Source organism: Leopardus geoffroyi, chromosome A1 (genome assembly GCF_018350155.1).
Source record: "Leopardus geoffroyi isolate Oge1 chromosome A1, O.geoffroyi_Oge1_pat1.0, whole genome shotgun sequence".
Classification (NCBI taxonomy): domain Eukaryota; kingdom Metazoa; phylum Chordata; class Mammalia; order Carnivora; family Felidae; genus Leopardus; species Leopardus geoffroyi.
In genome coordinates this window covers 17,385,211-17,410,872 of record NC_059326.1, presented here as the reverse complement: position 1 = coordinate 17,410,872, position 25,662 = coordinate 17,385,211, and the positions used below count along the sequence as shown (strand labels likewise).

Here is a 25,662-nt window from a genome sequence, read left to right as displayed (position 1 = left end):
ACATGTATCTGTTGGGCATCAGCTATGTGCCTGGGTTGTTCTAATGCTGCAGGTGCCATGGCACAAAAATAAAGAACTAGTCACATCCCTTAAGCAAGTTATGGTATAGTTCAGGGGTCATCAAACATTTTCTGTAAAGGGATAGATAGAAAATATTTCAGGCTTTGCAGGCTGCATGGTGTCTATAGCAAATACTCAACTATGCAGGTGTGGTACAAAAGTGGCCACAGCCAACACAGAAACAAATGGATGTGGCTGTGTTCCAGTAACACTTTATTTACAAAAATAGGTGGCAGACCAAATTTGGCTAGCAGGCTGTGGTTAGCCAACACCTAGTCTAGAGGAAGAAGCAAGTATTAACCAGATAAGTGTGCATGTGGCAACATATGCAAAGGCCCTGTGGCACAGAGGACACAGATAGCTTTAGTGGGGTTCATAGAAGGTCAGTGTGGCTATGTGCCAAGTGAGTGAGGATTACCATGTGAGTGAGTCAGGAAAGGGAGAGAGGGGCAGACTAGCAGGAACTTTGGGAGGCACTTAAAATTTTAGTCTTTGCCATACTAACAGTTGGCAGTCATTGGATTACTTTAAGCAGGATGGCAACATGATCAGATTCAGGTTTTAAAAGATCACTCACTACAGTGTATAGATTGAATTGAATGAAATCTCATCATCTGAAACATAAGAATAGGTAAACTATATCAACAGTTCGTTGTGGTGAACAAATCGCACAAGGTGCATAAAAGTGTGTTATGAAATATAAATGATGTAGCGAATTACCTAGAGCTGTTTTACAGGAAGCAAAGGTCATGTTCTTTTGAATGTTCTCTATGAACAAAGGCAGTCTGAATTCATGAAAGAAATCGTTTTGTTTATGTTAACGGGCTTCCTTCACCAGGGAAACTGCTCCTTGGGGTGCTCCAGAAAGACGAGGGACTTCTCTCTCTCTCGCTCATTCCGTCTCTGTCTCCTTTCCCTCTCCCAAGCACATCGGGGTGCTGCCTGGAGCCCAGGCCTGGCTCCAAACCCATGAAAATTGGCCAAGCATAAAAGCTTCTCAAGAATGAGATGGATCCTGGGGCATCTTCCCCCGAGAAGCTGGATAAAGAGAATTTAGTGGGTAAGTCCCTCTTTTGTGCCCTAAGCTTGTTTTTTGTACGTTAAGCAGGGCGAGAGTTGTGGCATTTGTGAGAGTTACAGGGTTACCCATGAAGGGGATTGATACGTTTCGGGACTGGCGTCAATTCCAGTTGGAGCCCAGGATTTTGGATTCATTGCTTTTTGTGGCTTTGTTTTTTCTTCTCAAACAGCAGTCTGTCATCTGCTCTTTTCTTCAATGTTACCTAGAATTTGTGTTTGCCTTTACACTCTTTGGTTTTTCTTTTTTTGCATATTACATAGCAAAGACCCCAGGCTGAAATGTATCCGTTTTCAAATATCAGCTGGTGATGCTGTGATTAAAAAGAAAAGTTGATGTGAGCTGCATCATGTTTGGTACATGGAGAAAAGTTGAGGAAGATAAAAACTTGGGCCATAAGCACTAACTACTACCTTGAACGGCATGTCGGTATTATGAAGCATTTTGCTTGCATTATATTTTTAAATATTTTTTAACGTTTATTCACTTTTTGAGAGACAGAAACAGAGTGCGAGCAGGGCAGGGGCAGAGCGAGAGGGAGACACAGAATCCGAAGCAGGCTCCAGTCCCTGAGCTGTCAGCACAGAGCCCGACGCGGGGCCCGAACTCACGGACCGTGAGATCATGACCTGAGCCGAAGTCGGACGCTCAACCGACTGAGCCACCCAGGCGCCCCAGATTTTTAAATCCTACAATAATTCTGAGGTAGCTTCTTGCATAATCTCATTTTATGAGGGAGAAAACTGAGTTTGGGGGAGCTTAAAAACTTGTTGAACTTCCGGAAAGTGATGATACACATGTGTAGGTATGTGCATATGTGTGAGGAGGGAGAGGGGGTCCTTACCCACCCTCTCTATACTTTATGCTGCTGAAGAAGTCCCAATGAAAGCTAGAAATAGAGAACACATTTGGCATGATCGATTTGTAAAAGGAAAAGTATACGTGTAGAGATATTTATCTACATCGATATGTTGGAGGCAGTAAATATCCCTTGGAAGCTAAGAGGGAGGTCTTTCGAGAATACCTTCCATTATCTTTTTAAACAAGAAGTTTCCTAAGACATTTAGCTTCCAATCAACAAGAGAAAGCAGCAGCTGGGAAAATGGTATGGCTGGAGCTCCAGACTAGTGAGATATTTAAAACTGTCCACAGGGTTACTTGGTTTTGGTTTTTTTTTTTTTTTTTTTTTTTTTCAACGTTTATTTATTTTTGGGACAGAGAGAGACAGAGCATGAACGGGGGAGGGGCAGAGAGAGAGGGAGACACAGAATCGGAAACAGGCTCCAGGCTCTGAGCCATCAGCCCAGAGCCCGACGCGGGGCTCGAACTCACGGACCGCGAGATCGTGACCTGAGCTGAAGTCGGCCGCTTAACCGACTGCGCCACCCAGGCGCCCCTGGTTTTGTTTTTTTTTAAATATAGTGAAAACCCTGCACTATCACAGTGCAAACCGAGATGGAGCTTATATGTCACAACCTCTGATTTCATATGCTTTTGGCAGTTTATGAGAGATGTGGCATCGGTCATTCTCTGGAGATGGGGGGGGTGAGTTCGCCCTTGCCCTCCTCCATCTTGGATACGTCAAGGAGCTGACCTTAGTTAGTGTTTCAAACTGTGTGGAAATTTCCACTTACAAATGTTGAGGGAATTAAATGAGTGATTGAGCCCTTGTTGTCACCTCCAGCAGGAGACTTCTGCGGTACTGTGCCACTAGCTTGTGGCACAAACGTCCGGAAGCCACCAGTGTGCATCTCTTCCCAACTCCAAGCTCAGTGACATCACAGGGGAGATCAAATCTATAGAGTGCTATAAATTAGGGCTCCCTCCCCCCCTCCACCTGGTTGTTAAACACGTACTCATGTAATGTACTCATGTAACTCAGGACGACACTACTCATTAGCCGTTGGCTTCTCTCACACTCCTTATTTTGTTCCTTTTCTCTTTAAGAATTAAAGTGAAGCCAATTGGAATCTTAATCATCCAAATCTTGGAATTTCTTCTCCATGTTAATATGAAAAAAAATTTTTCCCAGGGAGTTTTTTACAACACAGGGGGCTTTGGTCCTCATCCCTGGAAGGCCTGGTACTCTAGTTCTGGGATGGGCTCACGATTTTGCATCCAAGGAAGTTGCAAGCTGGTGAGGTTGCCAGGCTGAGACCACACTTCGAGTAGCACAGGATTTCTTTCTAGCAATTCTGTGTTTTCCCTGAAGAATATCCCTTGATGCAAGCTGGGTGCACATGTCAGAGAAACAGGCAGGAGGGAAAATGACCTACAGGTGATGAAAAGATAGTATTTACCAGGAAGGGTTTGCTTCAGATTTTATGTCGGGCACCTAAAATCCTTGATTCTCTGAAGAAAGAACCAGGAAAGTGCTGAGACTGTACTTCACTGACTGTATCTCCACAGGATTGGAAGTGAATAGAAAGAGGGAGAACTTGTAACGCTACATCCCCAGGCCCAGGGAAGGTGATCTCGTTCTACACACTTTTTATTTTTCCCCTGGGAGGCATCCAGGTTTTCCTGCTGTGGAAACAGAAAGGACTTTTTTTCTTTTTTTACTTCATGTGATTAAGTTTCTTATTTAAAGATCCCCTCGGGGCGCCTGGGTGGCGCAGTCGGTTAAGCGTCCGACTTCAGCCAGGTCACGATCTCGCGGCCCGTGAGTTCGAGCCCCGCGTCAGGCTCTGGGCTGATGGCTCAGAGCCTGGAGCCTGTTTCCGATTCTGTGTCTCCCTCTCTCTCTGCCCCTCCCCCGTTCATGCTCTGTCTCTCTCTGTCCCAAAAATAAATAAACGTTGAAAAAAAAAATTTTTAAAGATCCCCTCTTAATATTATAAAGGTATCAAAAATTAAGAAAACTTAGGACAGTCTTGCGGAGGAGGAAAAATTTCCCCTTACCCTTCAAAGACTCTTCTGGCTGGCCTCGGAATTAAATTGACCCGAGACTGACTAATGGGAGATAATCAAATCTAATTGTGTACAAACAGGAACCCCACATGCATAAGAGGTTCAAAGACAGAAAGATAAAATGAGGTACATGTGTCATCCTGACCTACGGAATGGGCCAGCGCCCTGGGGCCCCAAAGGGGAGGAGGGCAATTCTCAGGGCAATAAGAGCAGGTGCTTGATAATTACATGTTTGCTCGGCCACGGAGATGGGTCACTTAGAGAAAATTCATCTCTGGTAAGAACTCTCATTCTGGGAAAACCCTCCGATTTAAGTTCTTCTAGGTAGTTAAGGGAGGAGCAAAGATCTCTCTTGAGCTCACTGGGTCTTGATTTCTCCTCCAAATACTCACATGCCAAAGTAGCCCACTTTGGGGAGATTTGTTCTGACCCCCTTCAGTATAAACCGATCATACTCGCACTGTTCAGAATTAACCACTGTTAATATTTGGGTCAGTTTCTTCCAATATTTTTCCATGCGTGTATTTTGTGCTGATTGGGATCATATCATGCATAGAATTTTTCCTTCTCCTGCTTTTTTCTTTTAACATCATACCATAGGCATTTTCATGTCTTCATAAATTGTTTACAAAAATATCCGTGATGTGATATTGTGTGGGTATGTGGTGGTTTGTTTCATTATCTCTCCACTGGACTCTCAGAGAGTTTTTTACTTACCCGTGTCATAAATAACACTATCACGAGACTGCACCTAAATCTTAAGGACAAAGTATTTGTTGTTGCTGTTGGCCATGCTGTTATTTCACACAGAAAAGGGAGGTTGAGGAGACAGAAGAATGACGCAAGCAGGGGAGAAGACAAACCTTTTCTCTGCCCTTTTAGGTTCTTTGGCAGGTCTACTAATTAAATGAACGTAAGACAACTCGCGGGAGAAAAACACCTCGCATGAACGCGAGAGGCTCTACGACAGTCAGGCAATTGAGGGTTATGTGCCAGCCTGAGCTAAGAAGAAGGGGGCGGTGGGCTGGGGCTTCCAACACACAGGAAGGGGAGAAGAGCAAACGTTTGGTAAATAAATGTTTGTCATACCAGGCAGAAACCGTGGGACGCGGAGAGGAATTTAAACGAACAGGTCCTGCCCATCTCCCCTTGGCTAACCACACCCTTTGTAATGATCTCCGATGATCTCTCCCTGGACCAAAAGCTCTTCTTGAGTCTTTTGGGCCTTGCATACCTGCAGTTCAGAATAATCTGTGTGCCAAAGCAGCCTGTTCTGGGGAGGCTCATTCTGGACGCCTTCATAAGGAAAACATGTTCTTCGTTCTCTTCTCATAATGGTATGGGGGTTTGGTACAGCAGTAGCGTGAAGGACAAAATGTGAGACCAGATGGTTCTCAGTTTAATTGCCTCTCTGGAGAGCAGGCAGAATCTCTTCCGACGGATCATTATTTCCAGACAAGAGGCGTCAAACTGATCACTAAATCTACTGTGCTGCTGAACATCATCCTTTTTTTTGTTTGTTTTTGAGCATCATTTTTGATCATTCGGTGCATTTGGTTGCCATTCACCTCATTCATTTGATGAATGAATTTAAAATCTACCGTGTGTCAGGAGATGGAGACCTAAAAATAAAATGCCTGCTCTCAAAGCCCCACAAATCTCCAGGCAAGGCACACGAGTTAGCTGAAAATTACAACGTCCTATGAAAAGCCACGATGGAGGGTGTACGAGAAATTCAGAAGAGGAGCGCCCAAAGGTGGGGGTGAGAGAGAAGACTCTTCCTAGAAGAGGTGACGAGTGAGGGGAGCGGTGTGGCCAGGTGAGGGAGAGGAGAATGGGGGACGTGAAGGGGGGCTGGGGGCCACAAAGGCCCACGCAGAGGCACAAAGATGTGTGAGGACACTCGTGCTTAACTCTAATACAGGGGTTTGTGTGCTGTTAGCATGTGGCTTAGTCAGCTAGACCCAGAGGTGACAGACCAAAGCCCTGCCACCTGAAAAACTGAAGATTTCCTCAGAGCCCGTGTGTCAAGCCTGGTCTCCTAATGCGCGCTTGGGTGTTGCTGCATTTGACTGATGGGATGAAGGCTCATTGGAACTCATGGTGAGGAGGCTGCAGGCAAGGTTCCTCTGGAGGGAGGTCATGACACGGGCCGCACGAGGGGCTTCCCTTGGGTTGGCCGTGCTTGAATTCTTAAGCTGAAGGTGGGAGGGCATAAGGCATTAGAAGCAGTTATTTTTACACCTTCTTGAACATTTAAATATTCTATTTCAAAATATGTCTTCCATATTTCTATAAGAGACCCCACGGCACAAAGGAAATCAGTATACGTGTGTCGTCAGGTTCACGTAACTATTCAGCACCGATCATCGTTCTGTGGGTGAGACGTAATTATCACATTTTAGAGAACCCTCATGGTTGTGAAATGTGGTAGTCATAGGTGTAGCGACGATAAGATCACCACCTAGCTCTGATTTAGTAGTTTTGCACTGAAGATCTGGTCTCTCTCTCTCTCTTTCTTTGAGTAAGAACTTACAGTCAGGGGCTCCATTACTTTAGGAGGCAGATACATTCAGGGGTAGGGATTTATTGTACATTCTTGAAAATGTCGTTCTTGCCCACATAGAGGGGCCATCATCTGGACGGACCAGAATATCCACAATGTATATGTAGAATCTTATCTGGTAAAAGAAAGCAAATTACCAAATAAATAAATAAACAAATAAATAAAATATTATGTAAGTGCTCAGCGTAAAAAATGCACCAAAGTTAAAAAAGACTTAGTGAAGACTATTGCAATAGAGGAGAGAGGCCACAACTCAGTGTGAACCAACTGTGTTCAAACAAAGGCGAATAGGGTTTCTAAAGCCTGGAGCGAGCTACTGGAAAACGAGTGGGGGAGTTTAGGAGATGGTCAGAGGCCATCTGTGTTTGCTAATACACTTCTCTCATCTTTCTGACAGGCAGCATATTCACACCTTGCAGCGAGGTGCCCACGGCAGTCAGGCTCCCGCACCCCACAAAAAATTGGGAGTGCTACCTTCTTAGAGGATTACATTTCAAAAAAAGGGCTCCCAGGTGCTTGAGAAAATAATCCTAGCAAGAGGCTTTTCAAAATCTTCTTAAGGGGCACCTGGGTGGCTCAGTCGGTTAAGCGTCCGACTTCAGCTCAGGTCACGATCTCACAGTCCGTGAGTTCGAGCCCCGTGTCAGGCTCTGGGCTGATGGCTCAGAGCCTGGAGCCTGCTTCCAGTTCTGTGTCTCCGTCTCTCTCTGCCCCTCCCCCGTTCATGCTCTGTCTCTCTCTGTCTCAAAAATAAATAAACGTTAAAAAAAAAAATTAAAAAAAAAATCTTCTTAAAAAGATTTATGTCTTGGGGTGCCTGGTTGGCTCAGTTGGTTAAGTGTCAGACTCTTGATTTCGGCTCAGGTCATGATCTGGGCTTAGGTCATGATCTCACAGGTTGTGGGTTCAAGCCCCGTGTCAAGCTCTGTGCTGTCAGCACAGAGCCTGCTCCAGATTCTCTGTCTCCCTGTCTCTCTGTCCCTCCACTGATCTCTCTCTCTCAAAACAAGCAAACAAACAAACATACAAACATAAAAAAAAAAAAAAAAGAAGAAGATTTATGTCTTAAAGGGGCAGAGAAAGAACTTACCATAAGTGTTTCTAAAGAAAATGCTCTAAGAAAACAGAGATTAGGGGCCAAGAATCTATAAAAATCTGTTTAATGTTTAGTCAATCTGATGGAAATGTTAAGAGTGTCTTTTTTTTTTTTTTTTTTAAGTTTATGTATTTTGAGAGGGAGACAGAGAGAGGGGGGGAAAGAGCATGCTTGTGATCAGGGGAGGGTAAGCGAGAGGGAGAGAGATTCCCAAGAGGCTCTGCATTGTCAGCACTGAGCCTGACCTGGGGCTCCAGCTCATGAACTGCGAGATCATGACCATGAGATCATGACCTGAGCCGAAATCAAGAGTTGGACGTTTAACCGATTAAGCCACCCGGGTGCCCTACAAGTGTCTTGACCAAAATACACCTCTAGGACAATGCTAGGCAGTGTGTTGGTTGGTTAGAGGGCCTCCTGATACGGCTAATATCCTTTACACGTAACCTAATCCGAGCAACTAGTTATTATTGTATTAACAGAGGAGGAAACTAAGACTTAAGTGGCTTGCGTGGTGAGTCGGATGTCATCCAACTTTCACGTGAAGGCGTCTCAATTAGAATGTGTGGTGAATGACTCAGGGCCTCCACTGCTCATCGGGGCCGGGCACTGTGTCCATCTGTCCACAGGCTGGCTTTGCTGAAGGTTTCCCATTCTGTCTGTCCTCTCTCTGAGAATGCAGAGTAAGCAGTGAGTTTTCCATCCTCAATACTAGCCTGACCTTATATCCTCTGGTTTTTATTTGATTGATTGATTGATTTTTAATGTTTATTTATTTTTGAGAAATAGAGTATGAGCAGGGGAGGGGCAGAGAGAGAGGGAGACGCAGAATCCAAAGCAGGCTCCAGGCTTCGAGCCGTCAGCACAGAGCCCGACAAGGGGCTCGAACTCACGGACCTCGAGGTCATGACCTGAGCCGAAGTCGGACGCTTGACCGACTGAGCCACCCAGGCACCCCTGTTTGAACTATTTATTGAAGTGTGAGATACATACACATAAGTGCACAAGTCTTAAGTGTTTATCTGGACAGACTGAATAGACAAACAGACAATGGCTGGACCATATATAAAAATAGAACTCTGAGGAACAGCCTGTAGCCGCCTGTCCCCCAAAACAACCCCCTTTGTCTGTAATAACCAGCCCAGGAAGCCAGCCTGTCAGGAAGTCAGTCTTGCAAGAAACTAGATTGTTATCTCTAGTGACAACTCAGGAAGCTAAACAATAACTTCTGTAACTATCAGTCCCAAAGGGCCTAAATAACTGACAGCTTCTCTACTTTTTGTCCCTGCTTCCAACTTAGGACCAACTAACGAAAGCCAAGTCTGCTCCTTTACCCAATCACAGGGGATGCCTGGCTTTCAGGGAGCCCAGCTGTAGCTTCCACATGCCAACAGCCTCCAGTCGCCTGAAGCCTTCCCCCTTTTCCACCACGAAGCCCCCGACTCCTCTGTCCGCCTTTCAGTCTCTGACAAAACTCAAGTGACAGAGGCTGACTCTTGTGTCAGATAGCAAGGCTCTGGATAAAGAAACTTTGCTGTTCTCATTTGATTGGTCTTTGTTTATTTCCACAGCCTTGATATGTGTAAGTCTATGCGATCACCACCCTGATCGAGATATGGAAAATAACAGCACCTAGAAAGTTTCCTCATCCCTTCCCAGAAAATACCCAACCCCATTAATTAGAGACAGCTACTACTCTGAATTCAAACCTAATACATTAGTTTTGCTCGTTTTTGAATGAGATGATGCAAAATAAGTGAGATCTTACAGTATATATTCTTATACATAGGGTAAGAATATAGATAAGTATAATATAATAAGTATATTACACATGGGATCAAAACACGTGCCCTCTTGGGTCCCGCTTATTTTGCTCAATATTTTGTTTTGAGATTCATCTGTATTTTGCATATGGCGGTAGCTTTGTCTTTTTTTCTTTCTGGGTAGTACTCCTTTATATGAGTATGCCACAATTTTATTTATTCATTTTACTATTGATGGGTTAGGGTGGCTCTACATTTCTTGAATTTTATGAATAAAATTGCAATGACCATTCTTGAACGTGTTTTCACTGTCATTATTACTTAGAAGTTGAAGACTGAGTCATAGAGTCAGTGTGTTTAACTTTAGTAGATATTTTCAAATAGTTTTTCAAGCTGATCGTGTCAATTTGCACACCTGAGGGTTCGCTGGGGCACAACCTTGCCACAATGTGGTATTGTCTGTCCTTAACACTTGCCTCTCTGGAAGCCGTGTATTATTATCTCATTGTGGTTTTGCTTTTCATTTTCCTGATGTGTAATGTATGTCCTTCTGTTCTGGCGTTTTGAAACAATGTCACAAAAACCCAAACAGCTATTTCTGCTTAGAGAAGAATATAACTGTTTTGTAGTAACACGGATCTGCGGGCAAGGGGCAAGGGTCGTATGTGGTATTGACCTGATATTTAAATACTATTGACCGAGCCAAAGTAAGAAATAAGCAACCAAGTCACCTCGCCTGCTTTACTAAAATTCGTTTCTACTTCAAGCGCCATATAAGTGGGGATTTGGAATAGTCTCCCTTACTTCCTGGCCTCACCCAAGTAAGTTATCAATCTTGCTTTAAGCGTTTACCCATAGTCCTAAAGGTTATGTAAGTTTCCTCTGGTGCTACAGGCGGGGGCTAAATGCAGAAACAAAGCCCCGGAGGCATGCCTCTGTAAGTGAGGCTCCGTTTTGCCTCATTGCCTAAATCATTAAAGACACACAGGAATTACTGTCAGTTTGGGAGACGTGTGGGTCCCAGTTTACCTAAAAAGAGATTAAGATGATGATGACACCACTAACCAGGAAGTTTTCAGGCTGCAAAATGAAGGCTGGGCCTCCGTTATCCCTGAAGTCCTTCCAACTGAAGTCCCAGGGTCCTTTCCCCCAGGGTCAGCAGTGCAGGGTCTCGGGTTCTGTGTGTCAAGGCTCTGCCTTTCTCTTTCCAGCTCGAAGGAAGTGTAGTGACTGAACATACTGCTGTTCTTTGTCACAGCCACATACAGGAGGGAATCGCCGCTTACATTGCCAGGGGGACATTTCCTACAAGGCAGCACAGCAAAGACCCGACCCTGTGACTTGTCCCTCCTGTCTCTCTCCTGCAGACATGAACCCTTGCTGGCAAGTTCCCCATCTTCTCCTCCTTTGTATCCTCGGCCCCAGCATGATGCCTGGTCTAGAACTGGGAAAATACTGCTCAACGGAGGGATGAGAAATCGAGAGGAATTTGTTGGGGGTGGCAAAACCCCGTTCTCTGCTGGGCAGTGAGCGTACGAGGATGGCCATGTGATACTGTGACAATTACAGAAAAGACACCTCCGTGGATTTGGAGGAAGCGGGACAGAATTAGGCGTGCCGCGAGCTTAGCGGGGTAATGCCGAGGTTGTATGGGGCCCTTTCCTTCCGTTAAGAAGGCTCCTGCAGCAACCTTGTGGAGGCTGCAATGGAGGCGCGATGGGAGGTTCCTGAAGATCCTTGGTAACACAATCCCTGCCCATCTTCTCAGTCAGAATGGGGAGCCTGGGTCCCGCTTCCCCACACTTGCTTTGTGGGTTCTCTGTGAAGGGGAGGCTGGAAGATCGCCTCTGCTCCAAGCCTGTACAGCTGGCTGGCCAGGCTGGCTGCTGGGCCTGCAGGGAAGCTGGGTAACTGTGCTCCCAGCCCCACTTTAACGACAGCTAATGACACCCCCGGGCTCCACAATTCTCCCAGCGGTAGTGGCCTGGGGGATGCTAATGCTCAAGGGTAAATCTGGGCAGATTAATCACACTCTCATCTGTTGTGTCTCTCAGCACGTTTAGTACCTAACACAGCCTCACTGGCAGCTGGTGACGCAAGGGCTTGATGGCGCTCCGGAGGCATGCCGACGGTTGGGGGGGACGGGCCTGGTTCTCCGCCGCAGACACTTGCTTATGCAGCTTGGTGTTCAGAGTGTAGCTGGTCTGGAAACGTCTAGCGCTCCCTCAGGGCACAGACTGTAGCTCGTGTCCTTGTTGGAGCCCAGCTGCCTGTGTGCCTTGCTCTGCTGGAGTCACAGCCCCGGGACACCCCAAGGGGCCTGAATAGCAACGACGTCACCCTCACCGAGATTCCAGGGAAGTGCAACTTGTCCCCGAGAGAACGTGTACAAGCACGGGTTCGGGGGCGGGGGGCAGGGGGGGGGGGACAGTGTGCGGTAATTACGAAGAATGAGGTCGATCTGCACGTGCTGACATGAAGCATCTCTAAGATACGTTCGGTTTTCAAAAACGGAGTTTAGTGTGGTGCCACAGCTCACCAAATCTACAAATGTAAGCATTTTTAATGCTTGTTTATTTATTTTTGAGAAAGAGAGAGAGAGAGCACAAGCAGGGGAGGGGCAGAGAGAGACACACACAAAATCTGGAGCAGGCTCCAGGCTCTGAGCTGTCAGCACAGAGCCCAATGCCAGACTTGAACTCATGAACTGTGAGATCATGACCTGATCTGCAGTTGGATGCTTAACTGACTGAGCCACCCAGTGGCCCCGAAGCCAAATGTTTTCTAATAATGGTTACATGTATATAAATGCATTGAATAGGTCTATAATGAAATGCACCAAATCAACAACTATGGGACCATTCTAGATAAAAGTGGGCTAAGGGGAGGACGGTCAGGGGGACCTTGATTTTATCCATGTTGCTTTGGATTTTTTTTTTTTTTTTTTTACAATGAGAATGTTTATAAACAGGCTGTGTCATTAATAGTAGTTTAAAAAGCACTAATAAGCAAAATGCAGCAAAGATTCTATTAGAATGTACAAAATGTCTTTTTAGCCTGCATAATGATAGTCGAATCTACTTCAGTGTGGTCCGAGGCTTTGGAAGGTGATATTTTAAAAATGTAAACTTTGGGGGCTCCTGGGTGGCTCAGTCGGTTAAGCGTCCGACTTCAGCCCAGGTCATGATCTCACAGTCCGTGAGTTCGAGCCCCGCGTGGGGCTCTGTGCTGACAGCTCAGAGCCTGGGTAAACTTTGGATATGCAGGCCAGCCCTTATTGCTATTGAGTATATCTTTATGTGTGTCTAGAGCCTATTAAAGGGCATTTGCCCCCAAGTTTTTAATACTAAATATGTGTCTAAAACTTAGATGCTTCTCATCTGTCGGAATGTCATAATTGAGAAGACTCAAAATATCTAGTGAGGAGAAGCGTGTGGAAATAGCCACGGTGTCACAGTGTGCCATTGATGACAGTGTGGGGTGGTCTGAAGTCTTTGAAGGGCACTTACCGCTTAACAAAATTGTAAATACTCATCTCTTTGACCTAACGCTTTCACTGCCAGGCATTTACCCTACATAAAGTGTGTAAAAACACATATTAGAAAGCACTCATCACAAGATTGTTCGTAAGCGCGAAACCCTAGAACTCTCCTGAATGTTCATACGCTTCCGGCGTGGGCACTGACCAGCCAGTAACAGTAAAGTGGGTAAGTGAGGATGCTTTTGAGGTGGCATCAGTTAGACCTAGTGACTTCCGCGGCTGAACAGGGAAGGGGCAGCGATAACCCTGTGTCTCTAACGTGGACAATAAGGTGGATGGTTTAGGCATTAATGGAGCTAGAGACAGTGCAAGTTGTTTGTGGAATTATCTGGGGGAAGGCATCTAATATGTGCAGTTAATTCGGGTGCTTGTGTGGAGAATAGGACTCAGTTGGAGGAAGTGTGGGGTGAGGTGGGGCGGTCGTCAAGAAGAGGAGAGTGAGAAGGAATGAGAACGGAAAAGAGGGTGGAATAGTGAATATAAACAATAAAATAAGCATACAGGGTCAGCCGGACCTGTGGGTTTTACAAACATGAGCTCGAAAACCTGAGAAATTATATAATGGAAGTGGTGAAAGCTACAAAGTTTTAAGTGATTGGAGTCTGATTTGAAGTTAGCATTGTAGGGCAATAGTCTTTAAGCCAAAATGGCCCTGTTATCATAACGTGGGATTAGCAAAAAGACATCCAATGTAATGAGTCAGAGTAACAAGATTCTGTGAAAAGTCAGAAATGTCAAATACCAGTGGCTGACAATTCCCTGTAATATCTGTAAAATGAGAATAAGAGTAATAATATATATTTACTAATGTAGATGTTAATGTATGGGCCAAGTGCCATATAAAAATTATCTCATTTAGTCCTCATCAAATCCTTCAAGCTAGTTGACTGCCATCCCCAGCCTATAGATGAGGAAGTGGAGGCTTAGAAAGATTGAGTGCCTTGCCTAAGACCTCAGCACCAGCAGGTGAGAGATCTCTTGTAGAAACTCATACCTTGGGCTCTTCAAAATGGTTTTCCTGCCATACTGTCTCCCTTTGGGGGTAATGATACCTACCTGTCTCCCTAAAAGATTGTCTTGAATTTCAACCTGGAGAATCCTGGGGGCAAAGGAAGTTGTCTTTTAAAATGGTACCCTATGGCACAAAAACAGACACATAGACCAATGGAATAGAATAGAAACCCCAGAACTAGACCCACAAACGTATGGCCAACTCATCTTTGACAAAGCAGGAAAGAACATCCAATGGAAAAAAGACAGCCTCTTTAACAAATGGTGCTGGGAGAACTGGACAGCAACATGCAGAAGGTTGAAACTAGACCACTTTCTCACACCATTCACAAAAATAAACTCAAAATGGATAAAGGACCTGAATGTGAGACAGGAAACCATCAAAACCTTAGAGGAGAAAGCAGGAAAAGACCTCTCTGACCTCAGCCGTAGCAATCTCTTACTCAACACATCCCCAAAGGCAAGGGAATTAAAAGCAAAAGTGAATTACTGGGACCTTATGAAGATAAAAAGCTTCTGCACAGCAAAGGAAACAACCAACAAAACTAAAAGGCAACCAACGGAATGGGAAAAGATATTTGCAAATGACATATCGGACAAAGGGCTAGTATCCAAAATCTATAAAGAGCTCACCAAACTCCACACCCGAAAAACAAATAACCCAGTGAAGAAATGGGCAGAAAACATGAATAGACACTTCTCTAAAGAAGACATCCGGATGGCCAACAGGCACATGAAAAGATGTTCAGCGTCGCTCCTCATCAGGGAAATACAAATCAAAACCACACTCAGATATCACCTCACGCCAGTCAGAGTGGCCGAAATGAACAAATCAGGAGACTATAGATGCTGAAGAGGATGTGGAGAAACGGGAACCCTCTTGCACTGTTGGTGGGAATGCAAATTGGTGCAGCCGCTCTGGAAAGCAGTGTGGAGGTTCCTCAGAAAATTAAAAATAGACCTACCCTATGACCCAGCAATAGCACTGCTAGGAATTTATCCAAGGGATACAGGAGTACTGATGCATAGGGGCACTTGTACCCCAATGTTCATAGCAGCACTCTCAACAATAGCCAAATTATGGAAAGAGCCTAAATGTCCATCAACTGATGAATGGATAAAGAAATTACACAATGGAATACTACGTGGCAATGAGAAAAAATGAAATATGGCCTTTTGTAGCAACATGGATGGAACTGGAGAGTGTGATGCTAAGTGAAATAAGCCATACAGAGAAAGACAGATACCATATGGTTTCACTCTTATGTGGATCCTGAGAAACTTAACAGGAACCCATGGGGGAGGGGGAGGAAAAAAGAAAAAAAAAAAAAGGTTAGAGTGGGAGAGAGCCAAAGCATAAGAGACTGTTAAGAACTGAGAACAAACTGAGGGTTGATGGGGGGTGGGAGGGAGGAGAGGGTGGGTGATGGGTATTGAGGAGGGCACCTTTTGGGATGAGCACTGGGTGTTGTATGGAAACCAATTTGACAATAAATTTCATATAATAAAAAAATAATAATAAAATAAAATAAAATAAAATGGTACCCTAGTGATTCTGATGTAGGTAGTCCATACTCTGGGCAACAGTGTTTTATATGTTTTGAGGATTATAAACCATGTCAATCCTACCAAATAGAATGGTAGTTATTATTACTGATTGCTATAAGACTTTGCTTTGAAGGGACAGGTCAATTTCAGTCTAAAGCCCTGAGTGAACAGTGTGTGTGTGTGTGTGTGTGTGTGTGTGTGTGTGTGTTTACTGCATTTATAGGTGTGCCTGGATTTAGATCTCCGCCTCAGTGCCATCAGGCATGGCCAGCCATCTGGGTAGTATCCTTACTCATGCAGCTGAATGGCTTTTTCTAAGAACCACATAAATTACAGGCTTGCTTCCTCCTCATTTTCTAGGCATCAGCAGTAAACGGCTTGGTGTATGTGGCTGGATCCTGTTTTCCCTTTCTGTCCTGTTGATGATCATTACCTTCCCCATCTCCATATGGATGTGCTTGAAGGTAATACCCTGGGAAATAAATTGGACTCTGTATGAGCTGATGAACCATTAAGACTAAATGCTCTCCCTTAATCTCTTAGATCATTAAGGAGTATGAACGTGCTGTTGTATTCCGACTGGGACGCATCCAAGCTGACAAAGCCAGAGGGCCAGGTAGGACACTGTGGGTGCCCCTGACAAGGATCACAGGCACCTAATACTATGACTATTGCCACCAAAACTTTTCCCGGCACCTTCTACTGAGAAGAAAAAAAAAATCACAGGAAGCTGGAACCCTTGCCTCTCTGTATAATTGAAGGATGTGGTTCTGTTATGCAAGTTAATATGAATGACCACTAAACCATTAGTTTGAGAGTTTGGAAATCTGGTTCTGTCTCTTAACATTTCCCTCCGAGAGATTCAATGAACCTGAGCAAACAGTGGCTCTGTTACGTTGGCTGGATGTCACTTATTACCGAGACCACTAAAGGAGTGACGTGACAGAAGAATGAGGGGAGGAAGTAAATGGCCAAGGTAGATGATTAAATTACTCAGGAAGAATATTCCAGGAGCTGGTTTTTGATTCTCAGTCTTCGAAAAGAGCTAATGGAAAAGTAAAAGGCAATTTCCTCTTCTGGCAAGTAGATTAATAGAAATATAGAGCTGGAAGCCATTGTAGAACTCCTTTGGCCAAAGGTAGTATTTCTTTTCATCTTTTCTCTTAGAATGAAGAGTGTTCTAAATTCATGTTGTAAAAGGATGGGCTTTGGGAGAGGGGGCATGAGAAGGTCTGAGGTACTAAAACTCTAGAAGTTAGATATTGATTTAATTCTCGTAACTTCTCTTGGTCTACGTGTAGTTGAACTATATGAAGTGGCTAATATTTGTTTTTGACTCTCAAACATGACAATTTCATAGGATAAATTCTAATATTTTGAAAGGAGAGGTCACCAAAAATAGCATCCTAGAGGATACATGAAAAAGACGGGTTATCTGCAATACCTCTCTAATAACATTTGTTTCCTTCTCCTTGTTATGATGTATGTGAGTACACACGTTCTCTGTCCAGCTGGACTATAACCCCTCTGGGGGGCAAGAACTCTCCTATCCACCGTGATACTGCAAGTGCTCTGCACTTGACCATGCACCATGGTAGGCACTCAGATACCTGTTGCATAAAAAAATGTAAGAAATTTCAAAAGCAGAAGCTTGCTAAAGACAGTTGGTCATTTCAAGCAGTATAATCCTACTTGTGTAACTCTGTAAAGGACCTAAGAGAAAGAATGCAAGAATTATTTATGATGGGTGGTCTCATGAGTTTGTCCAAATAGAAGTGTTAGACTCATCCAACTCAGGTGTATCAGACCAAGGTTGACCCCTTGTTGGTTATGTTGCATTTGGTGCGGCCAAATGTATAAGCAGGGTAAAGTTGGATTTGAACTTGGAGGACTCTAGAGAAAACTGTATCTCTCTTAAATGAGTTTTCCCAGAAGATTTCACCACTAGATGTCCCAGGATAACTACTCTCGTCATACGTGTCTCTGGGGCTAATGAGTTACCTCAGAAAGCCATAAGAACTAGAGGGAAACAAGCCAAATTGCTAATGGAAAGCCTCTTCACTTTTGTAAATTGTCCATTATGCTTTAATAATGCAAGTATTAATAATAAGTTTTGCCAATTCTTTTTTTTTTATATGAAATTTATTGTCACATTGGTTTCCATACAACACCCAGTGCTCATCCCAATAGGTGCCCTCCTCAATGCCCATCATCCACTTTCCCCTCCTTCCCATCCCCCATCAACCCTCAGTTTATTCTCAGTTTTTAAGAGTCTCTTATGGTTTGGCTCCCTCCCTCTCTAACCTAACAATAATAACTAGTTGTGTGGATTAAGTTACATGTAAAGGATATTAGCCGTATCAGGAGGCCCTCTAACCAACCAACACACTGCCTAGCATTGTCCTAGAGGTGTATTTTGGTCAAGACACTTGTAGGGCACCCGGGTGGCTTAATCGGTTAAACGTCCAACTCTTGATTTCGGCTCAGGTCATGATCTCATGGTCATGATCTCGCAGTTCATGAGCTGGAGCCCCAGGTCAGGCTCAGTGCTGACAATGCAGAGCCTCTTGGGAATCTCTCTCCCTCTCGCTTACCCTCCCCTGATCACAAGCATGCTCTTTCCCCCTCTCTCTCTGTCTCCCTCTCAAAATACATAAATAAACTAAAACAGAAATCCTTAAAAATAATGTATCACATAACTAGGATATGATTTGTTGCAGTTATTTACCATAAGGTAAGATTTTAAGCTATATTTTCATTTTCTTAGGCTTGATCCTGGTCCTGCCCTGCATCGATGTGTTTGTCAAAGTTGATCTCCGAACTGTTACCTGCAACATTCCTCCACAAGAGGTAATGCTGGTTAAAGCTAAATCACTAGAAATAAAACCTGTATCTTCCCCATTACATGGCCAGTTGACATTTTACAGTTCATTTTCAAACTATAGGAGGCCTGCTTGAGAAGTCGTGGGTGGGTCCTAAAACCACTGGGCTTTGCTTTGAGAATAAAGCCAAGGGCAAGGGTTGGATTGCTCTAAGCCTTGGAATGGCTGGGAGGGGAAAGTGCCAGAGGATAGAGAGAAAAGGTACAGTTGGCAGAGAATCTGGGGTGGGGAACAATAGACAAGATGCTCGGAAAAGTCAGGTAAGTTGTATAAAGGAGCTAAATAATTTGGTGGAGGGCAGGGTTTGGTTATGATATTATCCTTGCTGTCATCTTTCCAGAAGGTGAGATATATATATATAGTGAGTGGATACAGCACAGTGGCTGGGCCTGGGGAAAGAACAGACATTGCACAGAGCCCACTGGCATTTGGATTTCAAATAACTGTTTTCAGTTCTTAAAGCACTGTAAATAAATATCCAAGACCAGTAACTGGGCAAAAAGGGAGGAGAAACAGAGTTGCTAATAACCAGAAGGATTCACGAAGAGGAAAGAAAATGGGAGTGGGACCTACAATGTGGGAGGGCAGAGGTGATGAGAGGGTTATGAGTCAACATTAGTTTTCTTTTCTCTGGCCCAGGAAACTCGGTCAAGACCCGGCAATCCTCGTCCTTACTTTGGGATTCGGCCTGTGTCATGAGAGCGTTTGGGATGCCTTGTGACTTATCGTGGGCCTTTTCATCAACAGTTCTAGATGGGAGAGGGGAGGCCTAAGTTCTGCTCCTATGCCAGAGATCTCTCAGTGGCTGCAGAGACCCTTGTCACCTCACTCAGAACGATTAAGGCAGAGCCTCTGTAAAATATAGACTATAGAACATCCTCTCTGTCTGAATGCAGGACGCGGTCTCCGGTGACATCTATGTTTTCTAAGAAGCACTGCTGTTCGTCAAATGTGATAAAAACTGAAAACCAAAAAGTTTTCAGGCATCAGGGAGACAAGCGTTCTACCTCTGTTTAGAGAGTAGAATTCCAGAGAGGTGCTCTTGCTACGTTGTAAAATACAAGTGCTGATTCTCACCAGCGCAAATCAAGGGCCTCGGGGTGTAAGACTTCCCCGAGATGAAGTTACGGGGCTGGGGACGGACTACAAACGTATAGGAATTTTTGTCGCCAACTACAATGATGTTGTACTCAAGCCAGGGCGGATTTTGGGTGATGCTGGCACGAGCCGTAATCATTAACGCTCTCCTCCCGTGGAGAGGGCTCTTAGGCTGGCTGGCACTTTGTCAGTTGCTGTGCAAGTCGTAATAAACACGTGCTTCTCCCTGTTCTTGCCCTCCAGATCCTCACCAGAGACTCTGTGACTACCCAAGTGGATGGAGTCGTCTATTACAGAATCCATAGCGCTGTCTCTGCAGTGGCTAACGTCAACGATGTCCACCAAGCCACGTTTCTGTTGGCTCAGACGACTCTGAGAAATGTCTTAGGGACGCAGACCTTGTCCCAAATCTTAGCTGGCCGAGAGGAGATTGCCCACAGCATCCAGGTAAAGATGCTGGGAACGAAAAGCCCGTATCTTTAGTCGGTTCATTTTAATGATCAGTAATCACCAAACATCAGCAGTTCTAAGAACCCCTCTCACGTGCATGCACACGCACTCACACAAAAGCCATATGCACACACACACACACACACACTCACAGGGCCGCTGTAAACACTGGGCCTCAGTGTTTGGTTTTATTCCTTTCTAATCACAAGGTGTAGATTTTGTTTATGTATTTATTTATTTAAAAAAATTTTTAATGTTTTATTTTATATTTGAGAGAGGGAGAGGGAGAATCTGTAGCAGACTCCAGGCTCCGAGCTGTCAGCGCAAAGGCCGATGCAGGGCTTGAACTCACGACTAGTGAGATCATGGCCTGAGCTGAAGTCGGACGCTTAACCGACTGAGCCACCCAATCTACAAGGTGGACTTAAATTTTGGAGCAGGAGAAGGGGAGCCATAGGAATTGTACACTTCACCCATTTTGTTTGGAATTCGAAATTATGACTTAGCATTGTTCACGTTAGCTTTCTGAAGAGCTTAGAGTCCTTTTTAGCTTGGGTTACTCCAGAAGAGGGGCCGCCATTTCTCAGCCAGCCCGTGTGTTTCTGCATGTAAGTGGAATATTAAAACAGGATTCAATGGAGACAGCATGGGCCTGCCATCCCTGGAAAATCTGACATCACACTACCAATATCAGTATTAACATTGGTAGTAACCATAATTATAATATTGATGAGGATGTTGCAGGCAGCCTCCTCACCTCTTGCACACCCCAGTTTATAGACAGGTTTCTGTATGTTTTTTAAATCAATTATGTTTTGATTCTGAGCCTCCCTTCCGTACCTTAGGAGGGAAATTCAACTTTGGTCTTGGCATCTCCTCAGTCCCTACCGTGGCACAGAGTCCCCAAGGTTTCATGAGATAATATCAGTTCTGCATAACCCTCCAAATCATTTGTAAGAGCCCCATGAGTTTGACAAGTTGGATGTTTCCCCTGCCACCGTCTGGTCACTGGCTCCTTGGGAGGTCTCCCCATCTCCCCGGGTTCTGCAGACATCATGGAAAGGCGAGAGATCACTTGCCATTTGGTAGCACAGAGATCTCTACTGCTTGTCTGATCTTACTGTTTCGCAAGGCATTTTTTTTTTTCATCCCTCCCCATCCAGGATAACCGACGTGCTATCCTAGGGTGGTCTTAAGTTTTTACAAAGGACAAAAATATCTTTGATTATAGCCTGCTTGTGCTCTACAAAAAAAAAAAAAATTGTGCCTGGCTACCTGTTTAAAACTGGACACAGGGCAGAGGTTAAATGGAGCAAGGCACGTAATATCTCAAAAAGTACCCTATGGTATTTATTGAGTTACCGTGAGGCACTGGTACATTTCTTACATATATAGTCTCCAAGTCTCACGAAAATCCTGAAAGGAAACCTTTTAAGGATGAGAAAACTAAGAATCAGAGAGGTTAAGCAACTGGCCCAATGATGCACAGCTGCAAATGGCAGAGCCGGGACAAAATCCAGGAATGTCTGAGGAGCCAGCGTGCTGCTGCCTGCTTGATGTCCGTGGCAAGAAAATGTGGGCTATTTGCTCAGCTCTAGGTGGATGACATTAGGAATAGTTTGGGGGTCAATCCTGATAGCTTTTGAAAGATCTATCCGGCTATGCTTCTGAATCCTTCCTGGGATTCACTTCAATTCCTGGACGTGATCGGTAAGGACTCCTATTCCTTTCCCAAACGGTCCCACTCCAAATGCCGTGAATACAAAAGGAGAAAAAGAAGAGGGATTTCTCTTGCAAATAGAAAGCATATCCGTAATATCACCTGTCTTCTGAACCGTGGCCTTTCTTTTGCTTTGGAAACAGACCTTACTTGATGATGCCACCGAGCTGTGGGGGATCCGGGTGGCCCGAGTGGAAATCAAAGACGTCCGGATTCCCACGCAGTTACAGAGATCCATGGCAGCCGAGGCAGAGGCGACCCGGGAAGCCAGGGCCAGGGTAAGGGCTACTCTGTCTACACTGCAAGATGCCTCCCCTTGGAGCAGACAGGAACAGACCTTGAATGGAAGATCAGGCGTTCTCCATTATTTTGTTAAGAAAAGGGTTTCTTTTTCACGGTCTTTACTGCGAATTTCTTCCTGAATTAAAAGGTAATGGGCAGCTTCATGTACCTTGAGGAAGTCTGGCAAGGAGACCTTGAGGAGGTCTCGGGTCAGGGGTCAGGGGTGACTCCACCCCTAAGTCGGGCTGCATTTCAGAGTCTCCGAGAGAGAACTTAAGGCAGCAAACACTAATTCCCAGGCCTCACCTCGGACTCAGCGAAGCAGAGTTTCTTGTGGCTCAGGAATCTACATTTTTTATTTTTTATTTATTTTATTTATTTTTTAAAGTTTATTTATTTTTGAGACAGTGAGAGACAGAGCACGAACAGGGGAGGGGCAGAGAGAGAGGGAGACACAGAATCCGAAACAGGCTCCAGGCTCTGAGCTGTCAGCACAGAGCCCGACGCGGGACTCGAACTCACAGACCTCGAGATCATGACCTGAGCCGAAGTCAGACGCTCAACCCACTGAGCCACCCAGGCGCCCCCAGGAGTCTACACTTTTTAAAGCTAACGACTGTGTGGTTTGTTTTTTTTAATTGAAGTGTAACTGGCAAAGCTAGATTAGTTTCAGGTTGTCAACACACTGATTCAACAATCCTGTGCATTAATCCGCGCTCATCGCGCTAGGTATACTCACCATCTGAAAGCTGGTAATTCTGAGGTAGCCAACGGGTGCCTGTCTTTTGAACATTATTGTTAAAGTGCCTACTGGATTAAAAGGGAGTGGTGGTGGTAATTAAATGCAATCCAGGTCAGAATTACAAAATTCGAGCATAGCCTGGCCTCGAATGCTCTTGAATCTGTTGGATCTACGGTCTTCACGTCTGCATGGATGGGTTTCCTAGAGTGTCAGCAACCAACTATGATGGGGGGGCGCCTGGGTGCCTCAGTGGGAGAAGCGTCTGACTCTTGATTTCAGCACAGGTCGCCATCTCACGGTCGTGGGATCGAGCCCTGCCTCAGGCTCCACGCTGAGTGGGGAGCCTGCTTGAGATTCTCTCTCTCTCTCTCTCTCTCTCTCTCAAAATAAATGAATAAACGTTAAAAAAAGAGCCCACTAAGAGAAACCTTTTGCGTACCCTCTTCAGAATCTTCCTTGTGAACCAATGCAAGTTTTCCTCTGCTCCCATCCCTTCCCCAGCTCTCATTAATCTGCAAAGCTCCAGCGGCTTCTCAGCAGTGGGCTTGGAGGGCGCTTTGGCACAGAGGCAAAGAGCGCTCAGGGCTGGTCTTGGGCAGGAGAGAACTAGGAGGGGAGGGAGCTCTAAAGGGAGCCTTCTAGTATTATCAGAGTGGCACTTGTAGTCAAGAGCAGAGAGAGCTTCAAACGGTTCTCACATTGTAAGAATGAGGCGAAGCTGACAACAGAATAAAAGAAAAACATCTCCTAGGATAAGTGAAAACCACAGAAAGAAGCCAGTTGGAGTCTTTGAATTTCAGACTTCTCTTGGTTTGAGTTAAAGTCAGGGCTTTTATTTTGTTTGCACATGAAATCTGGGGACTCCTAATTTGTACAATCTCTCCCGGCTTCCCGCAACCTCTTCATATTCCCCTGATCACATTAAGACGTGAAACTCTCACCCCCACCAACGAAGCAAGTAGAAGAGACCCTTGTGGGAAAGTGGGGGCTGGCAGGGAGGCGTCCGTATGCAGCCGCCGCAGCCGCCGGAAGCAGAAAGCACTAGTTAGTTACACCTGTAAATTTTGATGTCTGAACTTTTTTTATTTCCGTCCCTTTAGGTCCTTGCAGCAGAAGGAGAAATGAATGCTTCCAAATCTCTGAAGTCAGCCTCCCTGGTGCTGGCCGAGTCCCCCATAGCCCTGCAGCTGCGTTACCTGCAAACTTTAACCACCGTAGCCACAGAGAAGAATTCCACCATTGTGTTTCCTCTGCCCATGAATATCCTGGAGGGCATTGGTGGTGTCAGCTACAACGACCACAAGAAGGTTCCTGACAGAGCCTGAGGTCCCCCGGCTGTAGCCAGCCTTTGCTTTGGGAGTTGTTTCTGTCTGTCAGAAGAACTCAGCGGTAGAAGTGCGGAGAATCCCAACATTATTGAAGCAGAGGACTCCCCAGCTGGAATAGCATTAGCGAGGAAATGCCATAGAGGCTAAAAAAAGGAGGGCTGTGTACTTTTATTATTCAAGAGCATGAACAGCATGATCCTTATTGTAGTCAGTTAGCCGGCCTTCCTGACTTAAGGAGGGAGCTTTTTTGCAGTGAGGGGAAGAAATCCTTGGGTGACTGTGACTAAGATTTCGGCATTACTTTTGATTGGTTTGAGGACGTTCTCTAGATAATTTGTAAAGTCACATAGGCCTCCTGTTTACACGAGATGTTTGCTTTGTAATTCCCGAGTAAAATTTCCAATAATCGCCACAAACTCCCACGATGTTTGAAATTCTGATGGATTTTTAAAAAAATGTTCATTTATTTTTGAGAGGGAGAGCGTGTGCAAGCGGGGGAGGGGCAGAGAGAGAAGGGGGCAGAGGATTCAAAGCAGGCTTGATGCTGACAGCAGAGAGCCCGATGCGGGGCTCAAACCCACAAACCATGAGATCGTGACCTGAGCTGAAGTCAGACGCTTAACTGACTAAGCCACCCAGGTGCCCCAATTCTGATGGATTTGGACGTTAAGGACGGAAGAGGCACTGAGGCTCCCAGCTGCAAACTCATTTCCAGCCCCCAGAGCAGCCTGTACTCCCCTCTCTTGGTGCCCGTGCCCCTGCCTGGAGTGGTAGTCAATGAGCAGTGGCCTGGCACCTTTGTCGCAGGTGGGACAGGGCATGGTGTTTAGATATGAGAATGCTCCTATCTAACCCATTGGTTGAAATCACTGGGGAACATCTTCCTGTGGACTTCATGTTTTCACTCCATTATTAGTCCCAAGAGCCACCGGTCATTAAGAATTGTTTGTAAACTCTATTGGCCCCCTCAAAAAAACACACAAGAAAACAAAAAACAAAGCAAAAAACCAAAAAACCCAACAGCAACAACAACAAAACAAACACACACACAAAACACCTGCTAAAAATAAAGAAGCCACAGAATAGAATATAGATGTGATGTATTTTAAAAATTGCTTTGTCAGAAACTTTTTGTTGCCATGGTGCAATTTTCTTTTGAGTTCTATTCTGAGCAATGGGCTAGAATTTTTAGTTACCATTTAGTGAATGTCTGCTATGTGTTAACAGTGTGCTAAGCCCTTTATGGATGCCAAGAAGTATCTTTATTTTGCAGATGAGAAAGGGATGTCAAGAGGTTAAATAACTTGCCCCAGATCCTGCAGCTAGTTTGGGGTTAGGATTTAAAACGAGGTCTGACTCCAAAGTCCTTGCTCTTAAACATCACGGAGTTTTATTTGGGGGAGGTACAAGGGGGAAGGGGGAGAGGGAGGGGGGGCGACTAGAGCCTTCTCATTCCCTTTTTGTCTCTGGAAGTGTGGGTGTTCACGACAGTTTTTTTTTTTAATGTTTATTTATCTTTGAGAGAGACAGAGACAGAATGCGAGTGGGTTAGGGGCAGAGAGAGAGGGAGACACAGAATCCGAAGCA

General features: G+C 45.0%; 1 protein-coding gene across 1 annotated transcript; it reads left to right on the top strand.

Annotated features, from left to right (window-relative positions):
- Nucleotides 1-532: 532 nt before the first annotated feature.
- On the top strand, nt 533-24,483 carry STOML3 (stomatin like 3). The gene is made up of 7 exons (XM_045474839.1): nt 533-1,120; nt 15,934-16,037; nt 16,117-16,189; nt 18,341-18,423; nt 19,797-20,000; nt 21,867-22,001; nt 23,848-24,483. Exons 1-7 carry the CDS (start codon nt 1,069-1,071, stop codon nt 24,070-24,072), a joined length of 876 nt encoding a protein of 291 aa, XP_045330795.1. The 5' UTR covers nt 533-1,068; the 3' UTR covers nt 24,073-24,483.
- The last annotated feature ends 1,179 nt before the right edge of the window (nt 24,484-25,662 follow it).